Source organism: Hypanus sabinus, chromosome 2, assembly GCF_030144855.1.
Source record: "Hypanus sabinus isolate sHypSab1 chromosome 2, sHypSab1.hap1, whole genome shotgun sequence".
NCBI lineage: Eukaryota > Metazoa > Chordata > Chondrichthyes > Myliobatiformes > Dasyatidae > Hypanus > Hypanus sabinus.
In genome coordinates, this window is record NC_082707.1 from 62,638,094 (window position 1) to 62,660,071 (window position 21,978).

General features: G+C 41.2%; 1 protein-coding gene across 3 annotated transcripts in view; it reads left to right on the forward strand.

Moving 5' to 3' along the window:
- The window catches only part of ppm1lb (protein phosphatase, Mg2+/Mn2+ dependent, 1Lb), a 144,419-nt gene that overhangs the window by 99,931 nt on the left and 22,510 nt on the right, over positions 1-21,978 (forward strand). For all 3 annotated transcript variants that reach the window (XM_059947031.1, XM_059947040.1, XM_059947046.1), the window contains one exon: positions 1,902-2,076. In XM_059947031.1, the coding sequence (XP_059803014.1) occupies positions 1,902-2,076 (175 nt within the window). The remainder of the gene's footprint in view (positions 1-1,901; positions 2,077-21,978) is intronic.

Here is a 21,978-nt window from a genome sequence, read left to right on the forward strand (position 1 = left end):
GGACAAAATGCCTTGCATAAGAACAGCCACTGATTGGGTCCAATTATTGGAATGGCAGACAATTTTTTAAGAAACTGTAATGCTATGTTAGATTTGCTAATTGATTAAATTGCTTTTTAAAGTGCACGTTGTTGGAACCAAATTTATTAAAACATTAAATGTTAAAACATTTCTGTTCATAAGCCTATTACTTACAATAAAGTAAAATGCAAAGAACCCCAGATGTAGCTGCAGCATTATATTTAAGAAAAAATGTCCATCCATCAGGGTTGTTGAGATTTCAATCTTTTTTATCTCAAGTCATAAAGTTACAGATTCCAGTTACCTCTGCAGCATTATAATGAGCTTCTCACCATGATATTTATGATGAAAAATTAACATGTACAAAGTTACGGACAAATGCATCTTGTTTGTTTACCCAGCATAATAATTCAAAGGCTAGATTTCGTAGTTTATCTGAGTTTGGAATTGTAAAACAATTTTGAGTTGCAATTATATCAGATTTCCACTGCTTCTGCTGCTGAAACTTCCACTTCCACCTCCATGGCTGTAATATGATCAGAGAAATTATTTCAAAGTCCATGATAGTACTATAAATAAGATAACTTTATATTTAAAAAAAACACGAAATGCTGGCAGAACTCAGCAGGCCAGACAGCATCTATGGGAGGAGGTAATAACCTTATTACCTAAAGTAACGTTATTACCTCCTCCCATAGATGCTGTCTGGCCTGCTGAGTTCTGCCAGCATTTTGTGTGTTTTTTTTAATTTATTTCCAGCATCTGCAGATTCACTCCTGTTAACTTTATATTTAGTTTTGTTGCCATGTTAATCTTACCTTTAAAGTGCATGGATACAACTAATGGAGACACTCAAAATTTGAATGCAGCTGTCATATTTAATAATCATGTGTGAAGTAAAGCAGGCATAGGAAATTTAGTTTCTGGATTTTGTCACAGAACATAATTAATAATTAATAAGCTTTTTATGAGTATTAGTTAACTTGTGGGGAAGATCTTAAATAAGGGATATGGCAGGCGATGGTGCTGGTGCAGGTCGATGGAAGTAGGCAGTTTAAATTGTTTCAGCATGGATTAGATGGGCCAAAAGCCCTTTTTCGGTGCTGTATTTCTCTATGGCTCTATGACTTTAAGTCTTCCTGCATTATAACTATCAATAGTAAACAAATTTTATCTACTAAGGGCTAACTGATATTAAAATCAGAGCAAAATAACTACTGTTCCCACACAGAAACTATTTTAAGATATCCATTATTAGAAGGGTACCTCTTGCGTACATGCAAATTGGGATCCTATTGAACCTTGACAAAGAATTATATGGATAATTCATTCAGCATTGTGGGAGTTTTTCAGCACAAGAAATGCAGGACATCCAAATTACATTGCCACCTTTTGAAAGGCAATTATAAATGGACAATATATACACCGAACAAGAGATGTCCAAGTTCCATAAATGAATAAAAAATGTCAACTCAATCCAGCTAAAGGAAAGCAAAAAAAAAGTGAAGCTAATTAATCCTTCTTAGAGGTACAAGCTGATTTTGAGCCATATTTAAGCCAAAATATGCATTACAATTTTAAAACTTCTTTACATATCCAATTGGTAAAGAAGTTGGGTCATATGTGAATCACTGTATTTCTCTGAGTAGAAATATTTAAGACTCACAAACAAAAGGGATGAGAATTTCAAGATACTTTATTTTCTATTTGATCAGCTCCATGGGTGAAATAGACTCCTCTTGTGCACTAACTTTCACTCATTCTGTGAAGTAATCTTATCATCGTTCGCACTGTTGATCTGATGTTCCATATTTCCACTGTTCAACTCTGATAAGTATTTTGCTGACATTCCTTTCAACATGCATCTTTTTTCTATCCAGTCTGCTGCCGAATATGTGAAGATACACTTGCCTGAAGCTCTGAAACAACATTTGCAAGACTACGAGAAAGATAAGGAGAACAGTGTATTGTCACACCAAACAATTCTGGAACAGCAGATTCTCGCAATTGATCGCAAAGTGCTTGAAAAACTTTCTGCAGCCTATGATGAAGCAGGTAAGTGTGATAAGTTTCAATAAACTTCAGGTTAACTTTAATTATTTTGAATGTCAGGAGTGGATTTTTTTTGCAAGAATTGACATTAAAAGTTTCATTGTATTTATAATAGTTACATCTGACAGTTATATCCAGAAAATAATGTATCATAGTCATAGAGCCAAAGAGTAAAATAGTATGATAACAAACCCTTCCGCTCAGCAGGTCCATGCATCCTCCCTGATAGTCACATAACCCTGCAAGCACTTCCCCTCCATGTACCTATCCAAATGCCTCTTAAAAGTTGCAATTGTCTTTCACTAATAAGGAACGTCTTGTGAGGAAAGGTTGAGTGAACTAGGGCTTTTCTCTTTGGGGAGAAGGAGGATAAGGGGTGACTTATATAGGTCTACAAGAGACATCTTCCCAGAGTAGAAGTGGCTAGAGTAAGAGGACATAATTTTAAGATGACTGGAGGAAAGTACAGGTGAGGGGGGGCGCATTTCAGAAGTAGGTATTAGTGGAATGTATTGCCAGGGTTAGAGGGAGAGGCAGATACATTAGGGACATTTGAGACATTTAATAACACTAGTCAAGTCAAGTCACTTTTTATTGTTATTTCAACCATTACTACTGGTACTGTACACAGTGAAAATGAGACAATGTTTTTCAGGACCATGGTGCTACATGAACAATACAAAAACTACACTGAACTATGTAAACCAGCACAAAAACTATACTAGACTACAAATCTACCCAGGACTGCATAAAGGACACAGAATAGTGCAGGCATTACAATAAGTAATAAACAAGACAATAGGCACAGCAGAGGGCAGTAGGTTGGTTGTCTGATGGCTTGGGGGGAAATCTGTTACATAATTAAACAGCTGAATGGCGGCGTCCGGGGATTCTGTCCATTTCTGTACTCGCGCCGAGTATTTCGTTGCCACAGATGTAGTCCAATTTAATGTCCATTGGAGAGCAGAATGGACAAGAGAGCCAGCCAGCTAGGGCTTGATTTTTTTTCCTGGCACGGACTCCTGCCCACTCACCTCGCTTCCGCTTCCTCATACACTGCTTACAACATCCCCACCTCCAGCCACCGGCATCAGGCAACAACGAGAACTGCAGGCGCGATTCCCTCAGCAAGCAGACACTGGAGAGCAGAATGGACGGGAGAGCTGGCCAGCTAGTCCATACTTTTTTCCTGGCACGGACTTGTGCCCGCTCGCCTCACTTCCACTTCCTCATACACCACTTATGTCCCCAACTCTGGCCACCGGCATCAGGTGACTCCCAGGACAGCAGGCCTGATTGCCTCAGCAAGCCGAGGTCTTGCAATCTACCCAGCAGATTTTCATGAAGGTTTGTTTTTGGGCGATCTCTGTATTGTAGCAGTATCTGGCGATGGTAGATAGTCACTCTGGTATCCATTGTCCTAAACCCTAATTGTACCTTAAAATTAAATTAAAAACTAAATTAAAGTAGCACTGGATCCGAAAGGCCACTGCTGCCGTGTGCCGCACCGCCTAAGATAGGCACACAGATGAAAGAAAAACAGAGTGCTATGTGGAAGGGATAAATTAGAGTGGGTTAAACACTCATCAAGGCCGAAAGCCCTATACTATTCTGTTCTTTGTTCTTTGGCTACATGTCTAGTACTGGAGAATTAGAAGACCTCTAATTCTGGTTCAATGAGGGTAGCATATTTAATGTTGCATACATTGATTTCAACAACCCTGTTCATAAAGTCTCATATGGTGAATAGATCATTAATGTGAAAATCTATGAAATTCAAAGGAAAGCAGGGGAGTGGGGATGACTGGAAGAGTTGGATCAGCCCATGATTGAATGGTGGAGAAGACTCGATGGGCTGAATGGCCTACTTCTGCTCTTATGTTTTATGGTCTTATGAAACCTATTGAATGTTGAAAGGACTAGATAGGGTGGATGTGGAGAGTATATTTCCTATGGTGGGGGTATCCAGAACTAGAGGGCACAGCCTTAAAATTGAGGGGCGACCCTCTAAAACAGAGGTAATGAGTTTTTTTAGCAAGAGAGTAGTAAATCTGTGGAATGCTCTGCTACAAACTGCAGTGGAGGCCAAGTCCATGGGTATATTTAAGGCTGAAGTTATAGTTTCCTGATCAAACAGGGCACCAAAGGATGTGACGAGAAGGGAGGTGTATAGGGTTGAGTGGGATCTTGGATCAGCCATGATGGAATGGCAGAGCAGTCTCGATGGGCTGAATGGCCTAGTTCTGCTCCTATGTCTTATGGTCTAAGATATATTTAATACAATCAAGTGTTCTCTGTTGAGTCCTTTCAAGTATACCCAAAGAGAAGTTGCATTTCAGTTCTTGTCAAAACTTCTTGACGGTTACAGATTGCTGCTGCATTCTCAATTACACGGAAGCTATATTCCCACTGTATTTTTGTATTAAAATGCCACCTTAATATATTCATAATGTGAAAACCATGTTTTTACCATCAGAGTTGCTGCTTTATCCTGATAACATCTGTCAATAACTTAATTTTCCCCAGTGTTACACGTTGCCATTCTGTCTGTGAAAGCAAGTCTTAGCTGGTAGTCGTCGAACATCCAGCTACCCCTCAAAATGAAGTTCAACCCTATCAATATTTCATATCTAGCTTCATTCTGCTGATCTTTTACCCACCAATCAATTTTTAACAACCTCTACTTTCTGCTAACAAGATTTTTCTCTACTTCTATAGTCCTTCATGCTGTCAAAATAGCACCTTACTGGAATGGCAAAGTTTTGTTGAATATTTGAAGTTAATTCTATAGAAAACACAGGCGAATGAGCTGTACCTCTCAGTAAACAGTGACCCAGACGTTGTGCACATCTAACCCTCACAGAGAAAAGAAACTCTTAATAGCATTGCAAGTGAGAACTTGTCTGTTCACAGCGGTGGAGAGCTCGAGCGACACACGGAAGGGTGACGTAGCTGAGCAGCACACTGAATACTCAGAAACACAAAATTTGTCTTTAAGCAAGGCCAATAGAACTGCTCTACTCACCAGGGATTTATTATCTCCTTTACATTGTAGCAAACAGGTTTTACTGCATTATATGCAATGTGCATTAAAGAATTGTCAAGCAAAATATTTTTTAAAATCTGTGTTTGATTCTAACACACAGCTGCAAGCTTGCTATAAGTAACATTTGCTTTATCAGCTCAAAGAGGTTTTGATGAAGTGTGGACTGCGACTTCAATGGTTTTAGAGAAGAGTTTCGTTTGCTGAATCTGCATTTTCTTCTCTCTCTCCTCAGAAGTCCAGCAGTTTTTGTCAGGTTTTGGCTTTTGTTAAATCTCACTTAATGTTATTCCCAGTCATGGATCTGAATCTTCAGGTCCTAATGACAGGACTGATGCCATTGTTGGTGTCTATTTTGTTGTATTTCGATAATCTGCGACAAGAATATATGCACTCCAATATTTGACAGGAATTTCGAAGGAAGGAGAAAGTATAGTCCGTACACTCCAAAACTAAGTTTACCCTGATCTCAGAAGTTGAGTCACAGTATGCAAACAATACACTCCGAGGATGAGTTCCTTGTCCTCATCAATGCATTCACTGAAGTATACAAGTTGTTTACACCCAAAATCTGAGGACCAAGGCCCTCTCTCCAGTCTTCATTTGCTGCACTAGATTGACCTTCAGCAAAAAAGGTTGATGGTAAGCCCATGTAAAGTGTTAGAATCAGAATCAGAATCAGGTTTAATATCATTGGTTTGTCATGAAATTTGTTGTTCTGTGGCAACAGTAAAGTGCAATACATGAACAAACTATGTTACAAAGTTCAAAGTAAACTAATTATCAAAGTACATATATGTCACCATATACAACCCTGAGATTCATTTTCTTGCAGCCATTAAATCCAAATTAGAATAATAACCATAATAGAATCAGTGGAAGACTGCACCAACTGAGCATTCAACAGTGCAAAAGATTTCAAACTGTGCAAATACAAGCAGAAAGAAATAATAATAACAGATAAATAAGCAAGAAAATATTGAAAACATGAGATGAAGTGTCCTGGAAAGTGTCTCCATAGGTTGTGTGACCATTTCAGTGATGGGTCAAGTGAAGTTGAGTTAAGCTATTCCCTTTGGTTCAAGAGCCTAATGGTTGAGGGGTAATAACTGTTCCAGAACCTGATGTTGTGAGTGCTGAGACTCCTGTACCTTCTTCCTGATGGCAGCAGCGAGAAGAGAGCGTCAGCTACATGGTGGGGTCCCTGATGATGGATGCTGTTTTTCTGCAACAATGCTCCATGCAGATATGCTCAATGGTGGTGAAGGCTTTACCTGTGATGGACTGGGCCATATCCGTTACTTCTTGTAGGACTTTCCACTCAAGGGTATTGGTGTTTCCATATCAGGCTGTGATGCAGTAAGTCTATGTACAATAAGGAATATATAATATTAAATTAAATAACCAGTGCAACATAGTGAGGCTGTTTCACTGTCCATTCAGAAATGTGATGGCGGAGGAGAAAAAGCTGTTACTAAAATATTGAGTGTGTGAATTCGGTCTCCTGTACCTGCTCTCTGATGGTAGCAATGAGAATAGGGCATGTCCAGGGTGATATGTATGTGTTTTGTAACTCCAGAAATGAATCAAAAGAAAACCACTGGAGCCCGGGATAACATGTCTACTTGGTTTTACTTAAGTCAGGCACACACTTATGAAGTTGCGGTGTAAAAATGTGTGCCATTCATGTACTTCGTACATATAACTTGTAATGAATTATGTAAACAAGCAAAGAATGATTAATTAAACAATATATTTAGAATATTACTAAAATATTAAATACACAACACTCCTCCTTGTTTAGCTATAATCTCCAACTCAATACAGAATGCATCTCATCTCAAATATATAACATGTTGCCCTCTAGTCATGATATATTGCATATATATATATGTAGCCCCCTGGTAAGCCTCAGGCTCACTCAGCTCACTTCCGTCTAGGGGAAGCAGCCTTCGGCCCCACCAAAATGGGTAATCAGCTTGTGTAGTTGCTGTGTGATGTCCCCACCATGCCAAATAACAGACAGTACACCATATGTGATTAAAGGATTACAATTTATAACTCTTACTTTGACTATGTAGATAGTAAAGGAACAAAATCAGAACTGTTTAACTGTTTTACAAAAAAAGAAAAAGGCGCCATTATTATTAACCAGTCTGTGCACACATCATTGGAGCTCTTACAGAACCGGGTCCCCCTTCCTCCAGTTGATGTCTTCCAAACTTGGTGATTGACCAAACGTTCTACTCAATTCTGTCTGTGTCTCCTCTCCTCGCCGAAGACCCTGGGTGTCAGACTCGGGGTCCATTCCGTCACCCAGCTTACGGCATCGCATCTCCTCTCTCTGTCCCCATCGTGCCTACTGCCCAAAGCCCACGAAAACAATAACTTACAGACACACAGGAAAGAACAACATCTATCCCAATTGAATACAATTCTCTCTATCAGTAATTATAACCCAAACAAGCTGCGAGAGAGAAGCACTTATGTTAACAAAGAAGCCATTTTATTAGCCTTAGCAGTAACATAAAAGAAGAAACCCCTTACACATATTTATGGGATAATGTCTTCCCTAACAAGGGAGATCACTCTGCTTGGCAGGTGAGACTTGTGGCTGTGAAACAATCTCAGCTTCTGGGGCCTCGTCCATGGTGGGTGTAGAAGTTGACTCTAGGACTGCAGGAAGTGGTTCTGTCAGCTCTGGCCGTCTTTCTACTCTGTCAATTGACCCTGCTCTCCTCACTGATGGCTGTGTCATCTCCAGATGGCATCAGACACAATCTCCATTGTGTAGGAGTGTGGTCCAGTTCTGTCCTTAATCTTTCCAAATACCCACTTTTGATCCCCTCTGTAATCCCTCACCTGGACAGCTTGCCCAGGAATGAAACACTGAAACTCCTTTTTTGAGGAGCCCTCAGTTTGTCTCAGCTGCTAACCCTGCATACTCCTTCTGAGAACCAAGCGTGAGCACAGGGGATGACACAGACAAAGCACAGCTGGTGAGTTGTTGGTTGTGGAGTGTTCTGCATTGCGATATGCAAAGATGAAATTGGCAAACTTCTGATTCAGTGTCAGTGTAGCGTGCTGCATTGCAATATGCAAAGAAGATGTTGGCAAATCTCTGATTCAGTGTCAGTGTAGTGTGTTCTGCTGGCATTGCTCACAGTGAGTTCTTTAGACTCTGGACAAACCTTTCCACCAAGTCATTTGTAGCTGGGTGATACGGTCAATGTTATATGTTTTATTCCATTCATTTTCAGGAATGACTGAAACAACTGTGGCCCATTGTCACTGACTCAGTGTTCTGGAACACCTGTCCTTGAGAGGAGGCTCCTCAACACATCAACAATGTGAATGGCTGTAGTGGAGGCCATTGGGAACACTTCTGGCCACTTAGTAGCTGCGTCCACCACTACCAAGAAATTTGTGCCCATAAATGCTCCACCAATATCCATATTTGCCACTGTTATGTTTTGTAACTCCAGAAACTGATCAAAAGGAAAACACAGTAGCGCTGGATAATGCGTCTACTTCATTTTACTTTAGTGAGGTGCTCACTTTTGACATGGTGGCATAATGACGTGTGCATTCACGTACTTGTTACATATAACCCATAACAAATTATGTAAACAAACAAAGAATGTTTACTCAAACAATATAATTACAACATTACTCAAATATTACTGAGATATTAAATACACTACAATAGAGAATGCTGCCTTTTTGTGACATTGCCTTTTGAAGATGTTCTCGATGCTTGGGAAGCCTTTACCCATGGTAGAACTGACTGAGTTTGCAACCAGCTTCAGCTTTGAATTCTTCTAGTAATGAATTTTCAACATAAAGATCTGTGCATTAGGAGCTGCTACAGATGGTGCAGAATCAGAATCCAGTGTGAAATTACTGTCATATGTCCTGAAATTTGATGTATTGTGGCAGCAGTACATTGCAATACATAATAAGTATAAGTTACAATAAGAAATACTGTTATATATAAAAAAGTTAAAATAAATAATTAGTGCAAAAAGAGAGCTAAAAAAAAGTCAGGTAGTGTATGTGGGTTTTCTCCCCGATCCTGTGCAGAGGCTCCTCCATGCGAGACAGTGATGTAACCAGTTAGAATGCTCTCCATGGTACATCTATTGAAGCTTGTTAGAGGTTTTACTGACATACCAAATCTCTGTAAAGTCCTATTGAAACACAGTGGCTGATGTGCCTTCATTGTAATTGCATCAAATGGCAAGGCCCAGGATAGATCTTCAGAGCTGTTGACACCCAGGAGCTTAGAACTGCTCACCCTTTCCACTGCTGATGCCTTGATGATGACTGGTGTGTGTTCCCTTAACTCCCCTGTCCTGAAGTACACAGTCAATTCTTTGGCCTTACTGACATTGAGTGTAAGGTTGTTGTTGTGACACCATTCAATCTACTGACCTATCTCAATCTTGTACACCTTTTTATCACCATTCTACCACCAACAGTTATGTCACTGGCAAATTTATAGATGGCATTTGAACTGTGCCTAGCCTCACAGTTATGAATGTGGAGTCAGTGGAGCAGTGGGCTAGGCAGGTATCCTTGAGGTACGCTGGTGTTAACTGTCAGCATGGATCACTTCCCTTATATCAGGTGATACTACTGCACACCCTTTCCTTCAATTAAGAAGAAAGGTATTTGTAGATTAAGATCCCAGGCTTGACATAAAACTCATAGTCTACAGGGCAACATTGATCACTGCCCTTCCACTGTATGTAGTAGAACTTGGGTTGCCTATAGCAATCAACTGAAACCACAGGAAAATACCGCTTATACTGTCTTCCAAAGGGTAAGTAAATCAACATCACTACCCTCTCCTGGGCAACTTCCCCAGTACTGAGCCCCACATAAGCTCAATCAGCTACACTGGGGAGCCCACTTGTTTGCTTGCCTGACATCAAACAAGGCGGTTGTTCAAGTCCTCCGTACCGGATTTTAACAACTACGCTAACTCCTGGAAGTCTCTAGGCCGGGGGTCGGCAACCCGCGGCTCCGGAGCCACATGTGGCTCTTTTACGTCTGTGCTGCGGCTCCCTGTTGCTTTGGGAAATAATTGGTTGTGGCGACCCTTTTCCTGGCACATCCGAACCTGCTCACAATTAGATAGCCTCCAGGGGTTTGCGAGCACAGAGCTTTGGAGCCTCTGCGCCATGGGGGGCAGGTTGAGGGAGGCTTAAAAGTGAGGCTGAAGATTTCGAATAAAGTTTTTTCCTTCGACTGCAGTTACCGACTCCGTGTCGTAATTTTAGCGCTGCATGTAGCACACCGCTACATGGTCAGTATTTAATTAAAATGTATTTTATGTTAGTTTGTTAGTTTTTGAAATGTAAATCTAAATTTGAAGATTATGGTGATCTTGTACAATCTAAATAAGACGTTGTGGCGACCCATTTCCTGACACATCCGAACCGGCTCACAATTAGCCAGCGTTCAGGCTAAGGGAGATAGCCTACGGGGGTTTGTGAGTACATGTCTTTTGCAGCATCCGTGCCCATGGGGGGCGGGTTGAGGGAGGCTTAAAAGCAAGGCTGTTTAGTTCGAATAAAGCTATCTTTGACTGCAGTTTACTGACTGCGTGTAGCACACCGCTACAACGTGTTTTTATCGCTGGCTGTCCAGAGGGGAGGTGCTGAAACGCTTTGTTGCGTGTCTGGAAGAAGTGAAAACTTTCCTGGGCAGCAAAGGGCTCAACTTTCCTGAGCTGGAACAGTCAGAGTGGCTGGAAAAGCTACACTTCATGGTAGACATGACAGCGCACCTGAACACGCTGAACACAGCTCTTCAGGGGAAAGGACGTACAGCCCTGCACATGTTGGAGGTTGTTTTGGCATTCGAGCGCAAGTTGACAGTGCTTGCCAGAGATTTACAGAAAGGCACATTGTCTCACTTCCCCAATTTGAGAGAGTTCAAACAAGGTCACGACATGATAAATTCGGAGTATTTACATTCTGCAATCATCGCAATGCAAACATCGTTTGGGAAATGCTTCTGTGAATTCAGAGAGGAAAAAAACACATTATCCTTCCCGGTCACTCCCCTAAGCATCGATCCATCCCTACTGAATACGACTGCATTGTCAGGTGTGAGTCAACCTGAACAAGTATGATAAATATTTTAATTGCCTATTATTTTACGTATATTCATATGTTTTCATTGTTCAGTGAAATAGTCCTTTTATTTTTCAGGTTGACAGCTGGCTGACGTTATTTTTGGTTTGCTGCTGGCGGCAAATTTAAGTTTGGCGTTTTTCATAAATACAAGAAGGACTCAAATAGACGTTGAGTATTTTACTTAAAAGTAACCTTCAACCCAACGTCTTTTTTTCGGAGTTCAAAATGTTTTTGTTGCATGCAGAAATGTAATTTTGTTTTCTCTGCAGGAGTTCATCAATTTCATAAATGCAACACATTATAGTTTGTTTATACATAGCATAAAGGCAAAACAAAACGTTGTATGCAGTGTTATTTCATTTTAAATGTCAAACGGGTTTTGCGGCTCCCAGTGTTTTCTTTTCTGTGGGAAACGGGTCCAAGTGGCTCTTTCAGTGGTAAAGGTTGCTGACCCCTGCTCTAGGCCCTGACACAGTGCATGAGGAGCATTCAGATGATATAGTGCAAAGTGAGGGTCATCAGCCAATGCCTGCCCTGCTCACTTAGCCACATCTGAATGGTTCAGTGTCGTTTCTGGTTGGTAATCACTCCCAACATGTTAATGGCAGAGGATCAGGGATGATAATGTCATTGGATGTCATAGATAGGTGGTTAGATTCTTTCCCTATTAATGGTGTACATAATATGACAAATGAATGTTACGTCATTTATTAGCCTATGCCTGAAAGCAGTCTGGACTACGCACAGGCATGGATATGTTCATTTGCTGTGGAGTAAAAGATTCATTTTATTTGTTACATACACAAGAAAACATTGAAATCTACAGTGATATGCATCATTTTGTGTCAGCAACCAACACAGTTCAAGGATTGTGCAGGGACAGCCCACTTTCAGTGCCAGCATAACACCCCCACGATTCATGAATCCTAACCCTAACCGTATGTCTTTGGAGTGTGGGAGGAAACCTATGTGGTCACAAGGAGAACATACAAACTCCCTTGAGAAAGCGGGAGGAATTAAACCCTGATCAGAGAACCATGGTGCTGTAAAGCAATTGTGCTAACCGCTACATTATTGTAGTGCCCTCTACCATGCTGTGAATGAAAGTGAATTTTGTAAAGTCATCAGTAAGGTACCCACTTCTGGCGTTATGAAGAAGCTAAAGATGGTTGGAGTAGGACACAGACCAGAGAAGCTTCTGCTGTGACCTGCTGGGTCTACAATGAGTGACATCTAACAACCACAACCAGTTCTCTTTTTCCAAGGAGTGACCCCCAGCCTTTGGAGTGTTTTCCATTTGATACCCATGGAGATTGAGTAGCAATTAGATTTGTCCTGTTATTGTGAACTGGACATATCAAGGCAGTTTTCCACATGGCTGGGTGGTTATCAGTGTTATAACTAGATTAAAGAGACATAGCTAGAGGTGCAGCCAGTTCAGGAGTTAAAATCTTCAGTTCATAACTGGAATATTGCCTAGTACCATAGCTTTGCTGTATCCAGTGCATTTAGCCACTTCATAATATTACATCACATGAATCAAATTGGATTATGTGATGATTGTGGTGAGCTCAGGAGGATGCAGAGATGGGTTATCCAAAGGCCTTTCTGGCTGAACATCCTTGCAATGCATAGCTTTTTCTTTAGCACTCAAATACTTATTAACTAACACAGCTCATCCATTGTATTTATTTCAGCAGACCTAGATGAACTACAATTTCAGTCAAGTAAATATTGGAAGAAAGAATCCATTATTTTGATTCCATTTGAAAACTCCATTGCTTATTCATGCATTCATTCATCTCTTCAGCAAACGATGAACTGTGATGAACATTGGCCATTGCCAGGAAGTCAAATAATATACATGTAAAAAGAACAAGGATTTTGCTGATCCAAAAGTTCAATGGCTCGATTTTGAAATGAAGCCAGCCAAATTCATGCAGGCAGGTGTTGTGAAGACTCATATTTCAAATCCATTACATAGATGACAGAGAAATAAAACTGAAATAATAGCATTTATAAACTTAAAAACTTCAGTGAAGATTTTATGCTTTTTAATCGATTCAGTGATGACTCATACAAAGGAGTAATTGATCATCATTTCCTTACCTCATGCCAATCTTTTCCTTCATTGATTCACTTGCTGTTTCAACTACCTTTACTAACCTTCATTTAGTTGAGTACATTAGCTATAAAATTTCTCTTCAGCTTTTTCAATGTGCCTGTGGTAGACCGTAAGACATAGGAGCAGAGTTAGGATATTTGGTCCATCAATAGGCCAGTGACCCTGTGGTCAATGACCTAGGTCAGCAGGCCCTGTGGATAAAGGTTGGTGATACCTCAGGTCCGGAAGTACGTCCAGGTTGGCAGGTTAGTCTAGGTATCAGAGATCTTTGTAGGCAGGAGGAACGAGGGCCAATGATCTTCCCAGGTTGGTGAGTTCCGTGGTTGGAGGTCTGTGCAAGTCTGGAGTTCAAAACCAGAGTCCAAAACCCAAAGGTTGAAGACCAAAGTCAGCAAGCCCGGAAGTCGAGTCCTGATGGTTAAAGCCCCTTGGTTATCATGTCCAGAAGGTGGACGCTTGACATCTGGAAGTCTGGGAGTCCAAGTCCGTGACAACCCCACCAGGACTGCATGTCCTAGGGTCGGGGGCCCATATAAATCTGGAGTTTGAGGCCCGAAGTTCAAAGTCCCATGATCAGTGAGTCCTTGGGTCAATACTGAACCTCAGTGCCAAAGGTCAGATATTGAAGTCAACAATTCTGGAAGTTGAGGCCTGATGGTCAAGGTCCCTGGGTTGGTATGTCAGAAAGTCAGAGATCCGATGTCTGCAAGCCTATGAGTTTGGACCAGGGACTGGAGGTTGAAGACCTGGAGGTGGCCTGCCCTAGGTTTGGAGGCTCATCTGTATGTTTGACTGGGTGGGAGGCAGAAAAAGGGCTTGTGTTGCTGTTGTTGTGGTTGTTGCTTACACTGCTGAACATTGTGATCATGGAGTGTGTGATGATACTTGCAAGCTATCCCCGGCATACCCCTTAGATTGTTTGGTTGTGAGCAGAAATGACGCATTTCACTGAGCATGTGAAAAATAAGTAAATCTGAATCTGACAGGAGTAACAGATTAGAGGTGTATAGACAACTGGTATTGGTCATGAAACAAGAGATTAAATATTACCTCTATTGTGAAGTCAGGCAATTAACTTGTAGAACTGCCAGTTACTGCATTCTGTGCTAAATGTAATTGTACTTAACATCCGAGGAAGCATGGTTACATCTGCAATGTGCTGTTGGAAAAAGAGAGAGCGAGGTACCGCTTCTACCTCTTCTAACGATTCTGAGTGAGACACAGAGAGATCTGTATTTATTGACAATTACCTTTATTGATCAAACTAACAAATACATGAATTCATACACTAAATACCTTGTGCACACACCTGCTAAGTATCCCTGACTCTCCTGGATAGTCAAAGAATAGCAAAGGTATTACCCGGGCGGAGGAATTTACGCTGGCCAGGCGCTCCTTGTTCCTGGTGGTCCCGATTCACTCTCCACATACTTCACACCGCAGTGTTCTTCTCACTTGTATCTGCGATGGTTATTCTTCGAAGTTACCGCCCCCGGCACACACAAAACATCCACTTTTATATCCATTGCTTATCAATTCATATGTCGCATTCCCGTGTCATTGGCTGCAGGTCATGTGTCTGGCCTTTAACACCTGGTCATTGGCTCTGGTCCAAGCCAGCATCCATCTATTGTCCTCTTCCCATCAAGGGACAGTTGCTGACTCATGGCTCTTTGTTCTCAGTCAGCAATGAGCTTGAATCACCTCAGGCATTCACAATCCTGCATGTTATAGCCAACCAAAGAACACCTCACAAACAACTCCTTATTTGGAAATGACCTCCAGTCCAGCAGATTACCTGAAGAGTCTTTGTGCCTTCTTTAAAGCACTAATCAAGTCCAGCATGTCAAGCTCACAAAATGGAGAATCGAGTGTCTTCACAAAATGGCAGCCTCCATCCCCCAATCACACAGCAAGAACAAAGACTGCTTCCACTGTCCTTGATTCATTTGAATTCACTGATTTGAAGATTGTCATTCTTTCTGGCCAACATATCCCTCCTCTTGATCCAAAGATTTATCTTAGGATCACTATCCTCCTCTATTCCATTGACCATCCATTGGATTGCCATAGATCCCCAGCAGGTGTGCTGCACTCACATTATAACTTTTACTTACTAAATTCATACAATTTTTATGCTGGCCATCTTTTTTTCAGTAGTGCAAAATCATTCCCCTCTATCTTTTGCATAATTTCAGCCTTCCATGTTCTGAGTTGATACACATTAAATAATACAATCATCAGTGTACAAAAAAATTAATATTACGCTTCAGCATGTGAGATTATCCTCAGCCATGGATGTATTTGAATTTTTGATCTCCAATTCCAAAATTTATCCCAAAAGTCTAAGTCACTCAACGTTTCATTTGCCTTCTCAGCATGTGTCTTAATAAATTTTGCATGTTCAGACCACTGATGAATTATTTCCTTTGCCTCCTCCACCACTCGTGTCCAGTCTGCAGTCAAATGAGGAATCGGTGGCAACTCAGTTACAACATGAGTTATACAAATATCGATCCGTATCAGTTCGTTGGATTGAAAGACTTTCCTCCACTACCTTCTCCACTGCTGGTTTAGGCAAAGTTTGTCCTCCATAGTCAAATTTAAAGTCACGTCCTCATTTGCAACATTGTGACTTTCCAAAGACACTCTTTCCATCCCTTGGTATAACTCATAGCTGATGTTGCTATATAATATGTTTGTCCCACCAGTGCATACTGCAGAAAAGAATCATTACCCACAGGCAAAATAGACAATGAGCAATTTTCATATGTATTAAATCCACAATCCACAAGTTTTTGTCTAGTCATCTCTTCTGGACAAGCCCAGTGATTTCCCCCCTCAATGATATTTCGATAAATCTATTCCTTTTCTGATCCCATTCATAACAATAGCATGTTTTGGTGGGTTGCTTAAGGATATCCAAGTATTCTCATGATATTTACCCACATTGTGAACCCTTTTCAAGGAGTAAGTTAAATTATTTCCATGATGGGGAATGTGGAATACTGCACCCACATAAAACCTCCCTTTATCATCATCACAAGTACCCAGTACCCTATGGAATATTTAATGTTTTATCCACACACATCAAACCATCTACCCCAGCATAATACAAATTCGAGTCTTCCATTTCTTCTACATGCGCCCATATTACCCGTATCCGTTGAGAAAAGTTTCTTTTGATCGCCAAATAGTCTTCATAATGACATTGTTGTTGACAAGTTCATCGGCAGTAATGTTTCGGAAGCACAACCAATCATGACCCCAGTCATGGTCAATTCCATCACCATAAAATGCATTATTCTCTTCATATTGAATTAAATCTGTAAATACTCAAAGGGTAATAAATGCTCTTATTTCCAGTTTCAATCTTCAATTACTTTAAATCCATGTTTTCTATCTGGTTTTCCAACCCATGCAATCTAAGTTCCCATTCATCTTTGGACTCAAGTCATCCATCTATTCTCACCCAATTTTGTTTCAAGACAGGGGAAGCAGCAACCTATGTATTTCTCCTCCTTATTTTATTTACACATCTCCCCTGTTTTTCAAACTGAGAAAATGGAAGAACTCCTTGGTCAGTCTGTTGCTATCTTCTTGGAATAACTGTTCCAAATTCAGATCTTCCAAATCAGAACTATTGTGTACATCAATTGTCAAGTTTCCAAAATTGGGGCTATCACGTACATCAATTGTTACATGTCGATGATGATAATTTTCCTGTTTCTCCCCCACCAATTTCAACTGGTTGATGTGATACCATCCACTTTTATCTGGAGAAGTTAGCACCCTGTATACTGACGGACTTGCTTTGTCTATGATTTCATAGGGCCCCGCAAACCTTGGATTTAAAAATGAAGTGGGTTGGTGTATTCTAATCATCACTCTTTGTCCTGGGCTTAATTCTATGAGACTGACTTTTGAGTCAAAGTAGGCTTTACTCTGCTGCTTCTTCTTTCCTGTTTGATGAGCTGCCACATAATTGGCCTCTTTCACTGTCTCTACCAACTGTTGTACCCACTTTTCTGACACAATCCCATCTATTTCAGGTTCTGACAAATCTAACCCTAACAACTCCTCTAACCCTCTCATGTTTCTTCCAGTCATGAGTTTATAAGGGGTGTAACCTGTTGAAGATGCCACTGTATTCTTTATTACCATCAACACATAAGTTAGAACTGCTTGCCATGTTGTTCGATGTTGTACCATTTTGGCCATCATGTTTTTTAAAGTTCAGTTCATTCTTTCCACAATTCCACTAGACTGTGGTCTATAGGGTATATGGAATCTCTGCTTAATTCCTAAAAGTGCCATGGCATCTTGCATTATCTGGGCTGTAAAATGTGTGCCTCTATCCGACTCTATACTCCAAGGTAATCCCCAATGAGTAAAAACCCTTTCCAATAAGATTTTTGCAGTAGCTTTGGCTGTGTTAGTCTTAGTTGGGAAAGCTTCCAACCATTTGGTGAGAGTGTCTACCACTACAAGGATATACTTGTACCCTCCTGTGGTTGGTGGCAAGGGTCCAACATAATCTATCTGAAAATTAATCCAAGGCCCTTCCACTTGTCTGGTATGTCAGAGGGCCCTTTCTTTACATTTCCGTCAGGATTATATTGTGCACAAATCAAACAATTCTTGACATAGTGTTCCACATCCTCCTTCATCCTAGGCCACCAACACACCTCCTTGATTTTTTTCCAGGGTTCTTTCAGCTCCCAGGTGTCCCCGTAAATCATGGTACCAGTGGATCATCTGATTTCTTCCTAACTCTGGAACCACAAACTTTTCTTCATATAGGACTACTCCATCGTTAACATGTATACCCTTGTATTCTTCGTACATTTCTGACCTTACTCCTTCTATTATTTTTTAAATTCTTTATCCTTCTTTTGCTCCTCAGATAAATCCATAACCTTAATCTGTTGTTCCTTCTGCCTTCCCATTTCCCCAATCTGTGGTTGTCATTCCTGCCCATTTAAAGCACCTTGCTTTGCTAACTCATCAGCCTTCTTATTCCCCTCAGGGGACAATTTAGAGTGAGCTTTCACCTTTACAACTCCGTATTCTTTCCCCTTTGCTTCTTTAAATATATATTACAGCAGAGCAGCAGATGGAAGGGGCTTTCCGTCAGCTGAAACAAACCCTCTTGCTTCCCACAGAGGCAAATGTTCTGTAAGGCTGTTACAAACATACATACTATCAGAGTGTATGACTGATCCAGGTGGAAAATATTCTGGGTGGCTAACCACATATGCTACAGCTGCCAATTCTGCTGCTTGTGCGCTTATGGTTTTGGGTAGCTTTAAAGCTATGATATACCTTTCCTGTCCCTGTTCATCCTCTACGTAAATGCCACATCCAGTTCTCCTCTCACCATCCTGTACTGATGAGGAGCCATCCACAAAAATTTTAAAGTAGGGTTTTCCGTTCTCCTTTGTGTCTTTGGTCTCAAGCATTATTTTGTCTGATTTGGCTCTGCCCCCTCCTGTTTGTTTTGATACAAATGGTCCCTTGGGATCATTTGCTATCAGAACCTGACACTCATGTTCACCACCTTGGTAGTCAGCTAACACAGTGGTGGCTCTTACTCGTTTTACAGTTATATTTCTCCCTTGCAACAGCAATGTCCGCCTGGCAATCCTGTTTTGGCTTACTGAGCCATCTTTAATCCTTCCATCTAACAATGATTGTATGGGGGTATGTTCTGTCAATATTGTAAGTGGATTAAGTCCCACTATGTAGTTGAAATGTTGTACTGCCCAGAAAACCACTAACAAGTGTTTTTCACATACAGCATACCCCTGTTCTACTGGTGACAGCATGCGTGATGCATACACTGCTGGTCTTAGCTTCCCATGTGTCTCCTGTAATAGCACTGTTGAGAGAGTAGTATCAGTTGTAGCCACCTCCAATGAGAATGGTTCATTCGGATTTGGGGTTTTCAAAGCAGGCGCCACGGCTAGTCCTTGCTTCAGAGCTGTGATGGCCTGGGTGTGTTCTGATTCCCATGCCACATTCTTTTTCAGTAATTCCATTAAAGGAGCTGCCTTAGTGGAAAATCCAGCAATGTGATCCCTACAGTAGCCTATTAGCCCCAGAAAGGACCTCAGCCCTTTCATATTTTGAGGAATAGGCAGTTTCATAACCGACCCTACTCTTCGTTTATCAATTTCTCTTTTTCCAAGGTCATTCCCAAATAACAAACTTCTTGTTTCATCACCTGTGCTTTATTAGGATTTACCTTTAGTCCCAATGCATGCAATAATTGCAACAGTTCTGTCAATAGCTGATAATGTTCCTGCTTAGTTTCCGTCTTCAGGAGTATATCATCTACATATTGTACCAAGCATTCAGACTTTGGGATACTCTTTAAGCCTTCCTTTAAATGCTGGTGAAATATAGATGGGGAATTATGGAACCCTGTGGTAGGGCAGTCCATGTATATTGCTGTCCCTGAAAGGTAAATGCAAACTTGCACTGACGCTCTCTTTCTAATGGGATAGACCAAAATCCATTGTTTTTATCTAAAACTGCAAACCATTGTGCTTTTTCATTCTGTTTGACTACTGTTTCTGGGTTAGTTGCTACAGTTGGGGCTATTAAAGGGGTTACTTTATTCAGATCTCGATAGTCTATTGCCAATCTCCAACTACCATCTGGTTTCCTCACTGGCCATATGGGTGAGTTATTAGTTGATGCTACGGACCTCCGTACCCTTTGTTGTACCAAACCCCGTATTACCTTTCCCACATCTTCCTTAGTTTTCTTTGGAAACCCATATTGCTTCTGTGGTTTGGGGTCTGGACCTTGTATGCACACACTGCCAGCCATCTTTCCGCAGTCATGCTTGTACCGTGCAAATGCCCCTAAGTTTTGTGTAATGATTTGCTGTACCATGTGATCATTGCTCATCACCTGTGCTTTTATCCACTTTTCCCCCAATGTCCCCCAGATTCTATCCTGATATTCACCTACTGGAATTTGTCTGTGACATGTATCATTCATACCGGTTGGCATTCGCCAAATCATACAGTTAACTGGATCAAAACAAAGTCCCGCTTTGGCCAAGTAATCACTTCCCAGTATATGTTCCTGCTCCCGGGGTAATTCTACTAGCACTATGGAATGTTCTAATGCTATGTCTCCAATTCTAACTTCTAAGGGTGCACTCACATGTCCCACTTGTGAATGACCTGTAAATCCACTTAAGATAATTTTACCTTGTATTTCCCAGTTTGCATTAGTTACGTTAGTCGTGTTGACGGTGGTTCGGGATCCTCCAGTGTCCCATAAAAAGGTAACAGGGCGGCCTTTGACCCAACCATTTACAAGAGGTCTTCCAGTTTCGTCCCACCTTGTGTCACACACCCATGTTGGTGAGGCCTGACACCGTCATTGAAGCTCGATGTCTCCACCACATTGTTTTGTGGGCTTGTTCTGTCTGGCCCCTCCAAGGTCACACCTCCTTGCCCTCCTCTCCCACTTCTCAGGTTTGGACATTCTCTCCTGATGTGTCCCTCTTGACCACAATTATAGCATTTAAACACTCCACCTCCAAGTCTCCCTGTTCTCTACACTGTTTCATTTCCTCTGGTTTTTCTAGCCACTTGATAGTGTGGTGGGGTGATATTTGGAGTGGGTCCCCTACCCTCATTTGTCCAGGCAGTTGCCTTACCTCCAACAGGCAGCAATTTCCCATTAGCGGGTTTATTTGACCTTTGTGTCTCCTTTTCCCATGCTCTACTCATTTTCCTCAGTATCCATGCCTCATTATGTGTAGGATCAGTGGGATCAAACATTTCTAATACCTTTTTAGATTCATTGGTAGAGTGAGCCACCAATGTCCTTAACCATCTATTTAAGGGCTCTGGTCCTAAATGGTCTCGATCTACTGTTGTTCCATATACTCCCTGGAATACTGTCCATAAACGGGACGCAAATGCCGTGGGATGTTCACCTCTCCTCTGGTAACATTTGGCTAGCGCCTCTACAGGATCGCCTCTGTTAATACCCATAACCGTCAATATTGCCGTCTTTAATTCCTCACTTGTGCCCCCACCTTCTTGTTGTATATTTGGCAAAGCCGAGTGCATATTTGGATGTAAACACTATAATCAATTTCCTTTCCTCGGCGTCATCTAGACCATGTATTATTCTCTGATGATTAGTGGCTTGAAACAGTTCCCAAGGATCATCTCCGAACCCATAAATTCCGATACCTTTGGCAATATCTCTGAGCTGCTGTATTCCAAATGGAGTAGTGTATGTTATATGCTGGTTTTGATTTCCTGCCCCAGCTCCCCCCTCTTGAATAGTAACTACAGGGGCTAGTGGTGCCAATGGCACCGGCGATTCTTTAGTATTGTGTGCGGGCGGGAGATCCTCAGGAAAAAGCACCTCGTCATTATCAAGACCATATCTAGTCACATCATCGGCTAAACCGTTCCAATCTATATCTACATATTCACGCTCTTCCCCTCTTTCAGATCCAAAAGCATATTATTCCCCTCTGTGCAGAAAGTTGGTCCTGCAGCTTTTGTATCTGCTTTAAACACTTTGTATGGTCACTAGTATTACTTCTCTTT